Raw genomic sequence first — 11,961 nt, 5'->3', positions numbered from 1 at the left:
AGCTGACTTATTAAACTGACAAGTGAAGTGAATGACATTGATTATATCATTACAATGGCACCTGTCAAGGGGTAGCATACTGTATATTAGCCAGCAAGTGAACAGTCAGCTGCTGAATTTGGACCCGAATACAACTCTTACTATTTTTAGCATATCTTTCTATGGTTGAATTAGTAAGACTAGTATGCAGTTCCGAATTCAGCAAGTATTTGGATTCCATGTGTTGGAAGCAAGACAATTGGGCAAGTGAAAAGATCTGAGTGACTTTGACAAGGGCCAAATAGTTATTGCTAGGCGATTGGGTCAGAGCCAGAGATGCGCGGATGGGCTATGGGCTGTGATCCGCAACCGCATCACAAAACTCATCATCCATCCGCCATCCATCCGCACCAACGTTTTTGACCAATTTTCCCGCCATCCATCCGCTGATACAAGGTGCTGCTGATGACAGCCGCGAGACTAGAAACCGCCCGCCACCCGCCCGAATTTAATTAAAATATTTTTTTTCGTCACGTCATCCGCCCAATCCGCGGTTTATCCGCGGAGTCCGCGGCTATAACCGCCAACCGCGCATCTCTAGTCAGAGCATCTCCGAAACGGCAAGTTTTGAGGGGTGTTCCCAGTGGTTAGTACCAAGCAAAAGCTATGCAATGAAGGACAACCAGGTTCATGGGCACCCAAGGCTCACTGATGCACATGAGGACTTGGGGAGCGAAGCCCAGCCCGTCTGGTCTGATCACACAGAAGAGCTACTGTAGCTCAAATTGCTGAAAAAACATTATGCTGCCCATGATAGAAAGGTGTCAGAACACAGTGCATCACAGTTTGCTGTGAATGGGGCTGCGTAGCCACAGACCGGTCCGAGTGCGCATGATGCCTCTTGTCCATCGCCGAAAGTGTCTACAATGGGCATGCGAGAATCGGATTCAGAACTGGACCATGGAGCAATGGAAGAAGGTTGCCTGATCTGAGGTATCACATTTTCTTTCAGATCAGGTGCATGGCCGGGTGCGTGAGTGTCGTTTATCTGAGGAAGAGATGGCAGCAGTTGGACTGTGCACTGTGGGAAGACGACAAGCCGGCAGATGCAGTGTGATGCTCTGGCCAATGTTCTGCTAGGAAACCTTGGGTCTTGGCATTCATGTGGATGTTACTTTGACACGTGCCACCTACCTAAAGATTGTTGCAGACCACGTACAGCCCTGCATCGCAATGGTGTTCCCTGATGGCAGTGGCCTCTTTCAGCAGTATAATGCACCCTACCACACTGAAAAAAAAGTTCATGATTCATTTGAGGAATAAATCAAAGAGTTCAAGGTGTTGCCTTGGCATAGGACGTGCTGGACTAACAAAATCTATGGAGGCCCCACCTCGCAACTTGCAGGAATTAAAGGATCTGTGGCTAATGTATTGGTGCCAAATACCACAGGCCACTTTCAGATATATGTATATATTACGTTTTATTTTTACATTTATATACAGTACAACTTATATTTATTTTTATATTCCATTTAAATGTATTTGTATGTTGTAATCCATTTATATTTATTAGATCATTGTTTTACTTTTATATAACATTTATATTTTTCTTTTTTGAAGAGTGCGTACGTGCTCTGGTACGAAAGAAGAAGCCTATGATTGAATATGTAAATAAAGCTAAATAACTGAGAATTTTTTTTATTTAGTCCTCAGATGCCATGTCTGCAATTTATAGCAAAAATTCTGGAAAAGAAAAGATCTCAAAAAGGATTACTATGAAGTTGTTACTCCACCACCTGCGTGACATTATTAACCAACGTGGTTGATTAAACGACAAATTTGCGACAATCTGGTTTCGGGAAACAGTCTAGGTGACTACCTTCTTCAACGCTTTATCATATGGTAGTTAAGCAGCAGGAAATGCACCCCTGGATAGTTTTAACCCGAGGAAATCTAGCGTCAAAACAATACGTTGAGCCATCTGCTTTAGGTTCTTCCACACTCTACAGTTTTCCTTGAACCCTTTCTGTCCTTATGCAACCTTATAATATTAACTTCACCTAACGCAATGGATTCAGCTTCATCCTTGCACTTACTCCTCAATAATAAATTTAAGAAGGATAAGTGCTTTTTTTATAGCATTTACATAAGTGCAAGGCCTTTTTAGAGCTGACAAAGCTGAATAAATCCATAAAGATAGCGTTTTACACGTTTGTTGTTGTCATAATAGTTGGTATTATTTGTGATGTACTATAGCTTTAAGAGAAAAAGGTAGCCTAATGAGTTATATAATGAGTTTATACCTGTGGAAAGTTTGACACACTTAAAATGTTAAAATATAGGTCAGGAAGGATATTAAGTAACCTGTTATTCCTGTGTGTGTCTGTGCGCACACAGAAACTCCCATTATGTTAACATTCTTGTCCTAATCCATTTCCAATAACAGCACTTGTTTGTTCTCAAGTTGGTAAAATGCTGAAAGGCCTGCAAAAAAATCACATGCTGTGACAAAGTTATTAGGGGAAGGAACCAGAATCTCTCCACAGATCCGGTTTTATTCCTTTCCCCATTCTTGTCAATGGTTACTCTTTTCTTGAAACGCGACATATCAGCTCTAAACCCCTTGCTTTGTGTTAATGGCTAAAAATGGCCAAAGAAAACAAAGGCAATGTGGAGAAACAATCTAGATTCATAATGGCCCAATTCGCAGCTGTGACATCGCCTCTCTGAGTCAGCACAATTTTACTGGATTACCTCAGTACTTCACTGCACAGACACACCCTTCTCTCGCCCACTCGCTCTGACAATTGATCGACAGGGTAAGGGCCAACAGTTTTCAAGCCCTATTGCTGTAGACTTGAACTACACCTTTTGTGTCTGAGAGAACTGGTAAAACATACACTGCATTGCTCGTCTTGACCTATATTCTTGAAAACTTATCGGAAATAAATGTGTGTTATTTATAGTTCACTACTACGGTTGGGGTAGGCCCGGCGGCAGGACACATGACTTAGGGAGGCATTAAATTGAAGTAGATGTATCCCTAAATCTAACTACGTCCTATAATATTTATACTTTAGCGCGTCTACAGTCGACATTGGCCGAGTCTAACCCTATACCCTAGCACGTCTACACATAGATGTCGTCTGGGTGCTAATTCTATACTCTGGCACATCTACACATAGATGTCGTCTGGGTGCTACATTTACATTTAGTCATTTTTGCTAATTGTGCTAATTCTATACTCTAGCACATCTGCACATAGATGTCGTCTGGGTGCTAATTCTATACTCTAGCATGTCTACACATAGACGTCGGCTGGGTGCTAATTCTATACTCTAGCGCATCTACACATCAATGGCGGCTGAGCCTACTAACCCTAACTTGCTGAGCAGCAATAATAACCGACAGACTTCAGACAATGCCTTCAAACATGCTTTAATCACGGCGGGAGGATCTCAAGCATTTCTCAGAGAATCCCTCCCAAGAAGAAGCTTTAAGCACAGCCGGAGGATCTCAGACAAATTCCATTGAGAATCTCACCAGTAAACACGTACGACAGTTTTTATAGAATAGGGGTATGGCAAAATGACATGAAATATTACGTAATTTCCCCACAATTTAATTGGTTCTTCATAGACAAGCCCTCTTGTTACTAGGTAACCAAAAGGTTTCAAGGTTAGATAGTTTCATTTCCCATATTTGTTATTTTTACACTCACACAACCAAAGTCATGAGTTTTCACTAGTTTCGAACAGTAAATTTTGATCAAATGTAGGGACGCCTAAAAGAGGAAGTCAGGTAAGAATTAGTCATAATATTAGACCCAAAGGGGAAATCAGGTAAAAGTTTATCATAAGCTTAGATAATCTAAAGATTTTTAGAGTCAGAAACATGATTAGTTCTAAAAGACAGTTTACTATCTTATCTATTCAAAATCCATCACAGTGCGTATATACCATGTATATTTTATGAACTTTTGTGCACAAGGGAATTGATTCAAATGCTGAATCAATCCCCAAAATGGTTCTTAAACTTCACTTACTTTGTGATTGAACGTGCAATAAAAAAATCCCAAAAATTCTGAACAGGTAAATTTGGTCATTTATATAAACGTATAAAATACACCACTTTTTAAGTGTCATTATGAAAATGTTTGTGAGTTCAGTATGCTCAGGCATATCCAAATTGTATGATAAAGGTACATTTGAATGTGTCTCACGAGCTATTTTATGTGAAATTACATAGCCTACTTTGTCCATCTATTTTGGTTGCATATGCCTTAGTCTTACATAGTCTTACATTGTCTTTACAGATTAAATTGACTTTTTATGATTTGTATAACTTCTGTGCACAATGATAGGGCAGATCTTTATGAGTGGATCTCACAAAAAAACAAATCATAAATGCACATGTCTGTGATCCATTTAAGATAATGCTGTTCTTAAACACCAAAGAAATCACGAAGAAATCAACTGACAACAGAAACAATACCAAATGTTTGGGCTTTCTGAAGATTAGAATCATTTAAACTAAAAAACACTTTACTCATAACTGACATATCTAGCACTGGAAAATACTGGAAAGTACAGTGACGAACCATGCGACAGATGATCGGTATAGCCTGGATGGGACACATCTTACAAACACAGCTTAAAACATTTCCATAATTAAAAAAAATATTATGCTTTAATGTTGTCCATATTATAATTTGTATAATGTGAAGTCAATGTAATCTTAAGCATAATTTGCATCATCTCAACCATCTAAGTTACATATGAGTCACTACTGATGGCAGACCAGATGACTTTGACAAATGTGCCACTCAGCCTCATACCACATTGCAGGATCTGTTCTGAAACAAAACTGACGTTCAGTCCCAAATGTTGCCCTTTCACCCAGATTCACACCCACTATAGTGAAGCAAGTGAAGAGTTTCTGTTGATCAGCCTGTTGTTGAGTTCTACGTACCTCTGAACTGCCTGTGCTGCCAAAACACACACACACACACACACACACACACACACACACACACACACACACACACACACACACACACACACACACACACACACACACACACACACACACACACACACACACACACACACACACACACACAGACAATACAATACAATACAATACATGTGCCCAATACCTTTTAAATGACTGCTGCTGATGTCTTCAGATCTAAATAAGAGAAATATGGAATATAGAAAAATATAGGCCTATTAAACACATGCCGAATATTGAACGTTACACAAACAAGAGACCAGATTGTGTGCATAATACAACAACACCTCAAGCACAGTAGTATGTTTAACACCTCAGTTAAAAATAACTGATCCCACTCTTCTCTGGACTGAAGCCGTTATGTGAGAACTGGTGTCGGGTGCTGGGAGGATTGGGACTAGTGGGAATGGGTGGAAGTGAATAGCATAACCTTTCCTCTAGTTTCCTTCCTTTCTCTCTCAGTGTGGCTCACTTATATCACAAGCATGCCTCTCAGTCCTCACATAACTCCTACACATCCCACACACCACTCGCCGTCCTGCGGTTGGCAGAACACAATCGGTCACAGCACAGACCGTCTGAGCTTACGTGATGCATTCTGCTGTCTCTGACCTCCTGCTTTCCTGAGTGCCCACCGGCAGACAAACTGACATGTCACCTACATCCTAGACGACATGCATATTACTAGAATATTGACTGTTTATTAGTACTTATAAACCACATATTAATGCCTTATTCTGCATTACCATATTCTACATCCCGTAATTCTACCCAATACCGAAACTTAACTACCTTATTAACTACTAATAAGCTGTAATTAGTAGTTTATGACAACAATACTTTTAAAATTCTTTTTATCTTAATATATCTTAATACGTTTAAACATGTTAAGCATGATGACATTACCATCTTAGCCGTGTCGTGCTATGTGAGCTGAACTGTGACTATCGACCAGGACGTAGCACGGCGTTCTGCTGGCTCCTGCTTATATACGCGAGGTGTACTGTCTTTATAAAGTATCTCCTTATTAAACTCTCTTTTCACTTACAAATTTCTCAATGCTTCGGTTTGCAGGTGGAGACCCTAATTACGATCCCGTGTTAGTGTGGGGCTATTTTGAGCCTTGCTAGTGGTATTAACTAGCGATTTTTATTTTTATAGCTTTTTTATTTTCTAGCGTTACAAGCTCATCTGTGGTCAAACTAAAACTAAAGATAAAACTGCCTACATTCGATTATCATGCAGAGAACGGTCGACTCGGTACCCATGTGTTATTTACCCCTAGGTTCATTTTTGGCTGGAATTGTCCTTTAAGGTCGAGATAACAAGCTTGGCTGTCTCAGTATCAGTGTGTATTTCTAGCAGGGACTAAAAAAGATATTCCCTGAACAGATTTTTCTTTCAAAGAATATCCTCATCTATGGCACGTTTACAGCATCATCTATCACCTGCAGGAACTGTGAACAGAACATCCTGACATTTTCCAGGATGACTTCGTTGAACATTGACTCACTTAAATGTCACTACTTTAAAAGGCAGACAAATGAGGAGTTAGTGTAATCCCATCCTCTCAGAGGGGGTGTGACTAAAACTCGTATGAATTCAAGCTAGATAAAAGGATTTTAGACACATTTTTATAAACAAAGATGGTTACATCCACCTTACAACTCCAATAATTATTGTTTTTTTAAAGGTCATTAAATGGGTTCAGATCAGACCAGAGATTGAGGTAAGAATGTTTATTGTACTAGCACAGTATCGTAATAATTGCTTTTCCAGATTTGAACGAGGTGCATTACATATGGAGTAAACTATAACGACTATAATCATTCTGTTCTGAAGTGTTTTCACAATTTATTACATTGCAGGATCTATATACTACAGGGAACAATTGTAAAATTTCAGGCCTGGAAAATAATAAAATCGTGTTCATAATATAGCCTAAGTTGAAATATTTTAGATTAAAACATTCAAAATATTGATATTTTTTGCAAAGACTAACATTTCTATAAAATGTTATTTTTTTATGTATTTATTTATTTACATCTGGAAAGTATGGAAATTCACTGTCACATTTTTGCATTCACATTTGTGTGCAGTCATGTTTGGATATTATTTATTTATTTATTTTTCAAAAATACGTTGAAAAGGCAATCTGGAGAGCAGAAATAAAAACAACAATAAAAAACGCATTAAAAGGGCAGTAAGCTATTTTGTTGTCAAAACAGAAACCATAAAACAAAGAGAACCCCCTACAAACTCTGTGTCAAAAGTAATGTTGCTCATTTTAAAGTAACCTTAAGCTTTTGATTTTGAATTTTTTTTATTTTGTGTTAAAAAATATTATTAAAAATGACACACTATAGAATATAATTGTATTCACTGTGCAAGGAAAGCATTTCAATTCTTACTTGATGGTTAAACCACTAATCCCAATTTGTCATCACTCCATAATCATTAGTCATGTTTGCATTAAAACCATTTATTTAATGTTATTAAATTAAATGGTAACATGTTACAATAAGGATTGTTGAATAACAATGCTAATTAGTCAACGTTAGGTAATGCATTATGTAAACTATAAATTAGCAATCCGTAAATATGTTACAGTAGCCTATTTATTAACCTTTTTTAAACAAATATTTAATAAAAAGACAATTGTTCATAAGATCATTAACAGAAACAGCTTCATGTGTTAGTGAATGTTGGAATTAAAATGACCTAAAATGTAAAAATGCTTTAGAAGCATTTGTCATTGTTAGTTCTTGTTCACTGATTTTACAATAATGTTACAAATGGAACCTTATTGTAAAGTGTTACCAATAAAACGTTAATGTTATTAATAAACGTGGTTGTTAGTAGGACTATTGTTTTTGTTTCTCCGTGCCTGCTAAGCTAATTTGGCTCCTCATGCTGTGTGTTTAGCCGTTACCTGTTTAAGCTGACCATAAATGCACAAACATGTTTTACTATTAAACGGCTCTTAAAGGCTGCGACCTTTCGCCCAGTTCCGTCCTCTCTTAGTTCAGCGAGTTTACAGCGACACTGTTGACTCCCTCCACACGCCCATCTGCAGCCACGCACCCCTGTTCCTCCAATCGCACGCCTATCACGCACTGATCACGCGCCGGCCTTCACACCATTGGCCAAGGTCTCACACACATTTGTTTTTCATTGGTGGCGTGTTGCCACCCGCCAGACTGTTGTGAATTTTGTTTTCTCTTTTTTTCGGAGGCTTGTTTTACTCAGCTGCTGGTAAGAGCGAACTGAATTCCGGTGTGAGTCGCGTCACTGAACGGGCGGAGCAGCTCCATGTCTTTGTTCTGCTCTACTTTTCATTTAATATTTTTTCATACGTTTGAATAGATGTCAACACGCCAGTTTTCTAACATGGAAGAATTATGTGGGGTAAGATCGGAATATTTCGTTATATAGCATTTATGTTTATGTAATACACTTTTTTTTTTAAATAGTTGCTTGTGATTTACTGACACTGACTGGTCATTGCTGATTGTGTTTAACTGGTAATGGAACTGAGGCGAATGACGTCAGCTCTTAACGTTACTTAATGTTACATTGTCACTGTTTTTACTTATCGTCACGAAATTTTACAATGTAAAACATTGTAAAGTTCTGAAAACATGTAGCCGTCTTCAAGTTGACTGGCCGTGTTATAGTAAACAATACGGTCTACATTCAGTTTCAGTGGGCACCGTTATTCCCGTTGGCCTCATTTAACCCTAAAGTAATCATTGTGCGCAATTTTGTATCTTAATTCTCTCGTCTTGCCTTTATTTTTTTAAATGTGTGTGTATGCACTCACTCACTCACTCCCTCTCTCACAAACACACAGACACTTTTATCATGTTTTTCCTTAGTTTGTTTTGTTATTTTATTTTGACAGTGGATTTCTAGTGTTATATTTATTAAAATTTAAATATTATATTTGGTAAGTGTGTATATCACGATTCTCATTTAAACTTAGAAAAATGCAAAAGAGAAGTGGTCTTTTGCAACCCACTTAATATCCCACCAGTGCATTGTATTATGTAAAGCAGTGAGGCTGGTTGAGATAACTATACTGCACACTATATGCAGATTGTACAGAAGTCAATCATGTGTGCAGAACCTTATTGACACTGCTTAAACAAAACAAAAAAACGTGCATGCTGCTTACTAATGGTGTTATTTCTCTGAAGAGCATTGGCTGGGAGAGGCTTTCAGTCAAAGTTTTCTGGCCTCTGGCACTGCTCCCGTGACTATCAGGGAGGTTTAAGTTTTGCTCACAGCCATTTCACATGGCCAGCTTGTGAGCACGTCATTGTTTTGGCTTTATTTGGCAGTGGGAGTTGACTTCAGCCCTAGTGATAGAGAGTCCCTGCAGATGGGCTGCATTAAAAAGGGCTCCTCTGTTAAACTGTCATACTGCTTTTGGATCCATCAATAGATAAAGACTGAGAAAGACTCATTCAGATCCACCCAGCAGCTGAGCTGTATGTGTCAAAACAACCAGAGGGTTTTCCTTCATCTTTAACACATTACCTTACATTAGTTTTGTTGTTTTCTTGTGGTTCTCAGGGAGCTCGGATGGACTACTGTGAGGATTTTCTGGAAGGGAAAAAGCACAGTGAGCACTCTTCTTGCAGTGTTCTGGAATACAATGATCTTGAGGCTGCTGAAGCTCTGGTCTACATGAGCTTCTGGAGTCAGATGTCTCCAAAACCCAACACCTTCAAACCTCGCCCTCTCACACCAGCTTCAGACTCCTGCGATTCTTTCCTGCCCCCCGAACCACCGGAGACCCCGAGGGACTTCATCTCGCTCTCTTCACTGGTAAGCGAGTCTTCTTTCGTTGAAATGATCTGCTATCAGGTCAAATATGTACACTTCATGCTCCGTTTAATTTGTCAAAATTCACATCAGGGAACCTCAGGCGCCGCACAGCGTAGCACAAAGCTCTTATCAGATCATGATTTGTTTGCACTCCTTAAAAATCAAGATTACATTTATCAGTGTTAAATTATTTACTGCTAAATTATTTTTTTTAAATTGTTAGTGTTTTAAAGGTTAACTTTAAGTGAGCATTACAAGACAACAAATGTAATCTAAATGTAAAAATAGGGGAAAAGAGAATGCACAATTAAATATACAATATCGATACAGATAAAAAATCTGATAACTGATATGGCCTTGATATACCGGACACTTCTTAACTCTGATGGTCTTCTCTCCTTGCAGTGCATGACCCCACCACACAGCCCCAGCTTTACTGAGACCTCCAACACCACATCAGTGCCAGCCTCCCCCTCACCACTTACCCGGTCCTGTCCCAGCCTCCCCAGCCCGAGATCTGCATGCCCCACCATGGCCTCCATCACTCAGGACCCCACAGAAAAGACCACACCCCTGCCTTGCAGAGCCATGGCAACCAGCGTAATACGGCACACGGCCGACAGCTCCCTGTATCAGAACATTCCACAAAAGACTGGTCCTTCATCATCATCATCATCATCACCCACCCTGTCCTGCCAACCCCAGACCGACACCACGCCGCCATGCCAAAACAGCAGCAGACTTCTTTCTAAGGATAAGTGCTTTATTACATCATCTCCTCAACCACCGCCCCCAACCTCTAGTCCACCTATCATATGCCAGATGTTCCCGGTGGCCCAACCTGGAGTCATCTCAGCGACGTTTATTCAGAAGCCCTGCCCTGGGGTGAAGTCTATCTTACCACAGCCGCTCCTGATGGGCTCTCCGGTGCCTCAGGGGACGGTGATGTTCGTGATGCCCCAGTCACCCGTGTCTTCGGCTCCACAGTGCCAACAGACTGTTATGACTCTAGGCAACACCAAGCTCCTGCCTCTGGCTCCCGCGCCTGTTTACATGCCCTCGGGGCAGAGCAGCATCACGCAGGTCGACTTTTCCCGCAGGCGCAACTATGTCTGCAATTTCCTTGGTTGTCAGAAGACCTATTTTAAAAGTTCTCACCTAAAGGCTCATCTCAGAACCCACACAGGTAAATAATGATCATTATGTAGCCTCAACTTCTAAAGGCGAGGTCAAGCAGGTCATCTAACATGTCTTGTTCTGCCTTCCAGGAGAGAAACCTTTTAGCTGCAACTGGGAAGGCTGCGATAAGAAATTTGCTCGCTCTGACGAGCTCTCTCGGCATCGGCGAACGCACACTGGCGAAAAGAAGTTTGTCTGCCCGGTGTGTGACCGAAGGTTTATGCGCAGCGACCACCTCACCAAGCACGCACGGCGACACATGACCACCAAGAAGATCCCATCCTGGCAAACAGAGGTGCGGAACCTCAACAAGATCACCGCTGCCAAGGCCTTGCCCACTGGCACAGCACTATCGGTCAGCATGTTGCTGCCAGCTTCAAACTGACTTTGATGGAGACTGAACTCTAAACCCTCACCATTGTTATGCAGGGACTCATGTTATGAGGGCAAGGCTGCCGATTCTCTCATGGGCAAAAACTTTATTATGCACTGGACCCCTGTCTTCTTTGCTGCACATATTTCGCACATTTTGTTTACTATTGTGTAAAAGATTTATGCACTCTTTTTGCCAGTCTTTGTACTATGTTTGTCTTAAAATTTCTTACTTTTTCTTCTTCGTATTTTTTTGTACATATCTAATGGAAATATATGATATATGCTAAATACACAAAATTAGAAGAAAGGATATGTAAAAATTTATATGTGGATAATTATCTACACTGTGATTATCATATAATATCTTTATTTAATACCCCTTTTTTAATAAACAATTAAGATTGTGTTTTTGTGATTTTTTTAAGCCCTAAAGGTTAAAAAAAATCTGTGGCATCAGAAAAACTTCAGCAACTCCTATGTGGTTTGGAGTGTTCTGCTTCCCGCTGCTCTTGGCAATAACAGATCTTCCACTCTCACATTGCTGACATGATGCATCACTTCCTGTCGGATTCGTGAGGTCTG

At 40.0% G+C, this 11,961-nt stretch overlaps 1 protein-coding gene across 2 annotated transcripts; it reads left to right on the top strand.

The window, feature by feature from the left end:
* Nucleotides 1-6,514: 6,514 nt before the first annotated feature.
* On the top strand, nucleotides 6,515-11,783 carry klf11b (Kruppel like factor 11b). Of its 2 annotated transcripts, none has more exons than XM_077239936.1 (4): nucleotides 6,515-6,721; nucleotides 9,571-9,825; nucleotides 10,231-11,011; nucleotides 11,094-11,783. In XM_077239936.1, the coding sequence occupies exons 2-4, from the start codon at nucleotides 9,580-9,582 to the stop codon at nucleotides 11,387-11,389; spliced, it is 1,323 nt and encodes a 440-aa protein (XP_077096051.1). In that variant the 5' UTR covers nucleotides 6,515-6,721; nucleotides 9,571-9,579; the 3' UTR covers nucleotides 11,390-11,783. The 2 variants fall into 2 exon arrangements, with proteins under 2 accessions (XP_077096051.1, XP_077096050.1); XM_077239935.1 differs by lacking the exon at nucleotides 6,515-6,721 and adding an exon at nucleotides 8,129-8,400.
* The last annotated feature ends 178 nt before the right edge of the window (nucleotides 11,784-11,961 follow it).

Source organism: Siphateles boraxobius, unplaced genomic scaffold (assembly GCF_051911475.1).
Source record: "Siphateles boraxobius isolate OS27281-9 unplaced genomic scaffold, OSU_SipBor_1 22, whole genome shotgun sequence".
NCBI lineage: Eukaryota > Metazoa > Chordata > Actinopteri > Cypriniformes > Leuciscidae > Siphateles > Siphateles boraxobius.
Note: the sequence above shows the minus strand (reverse complement) of the source record. Positions and strands in the feature narration are given on the sequence as shown.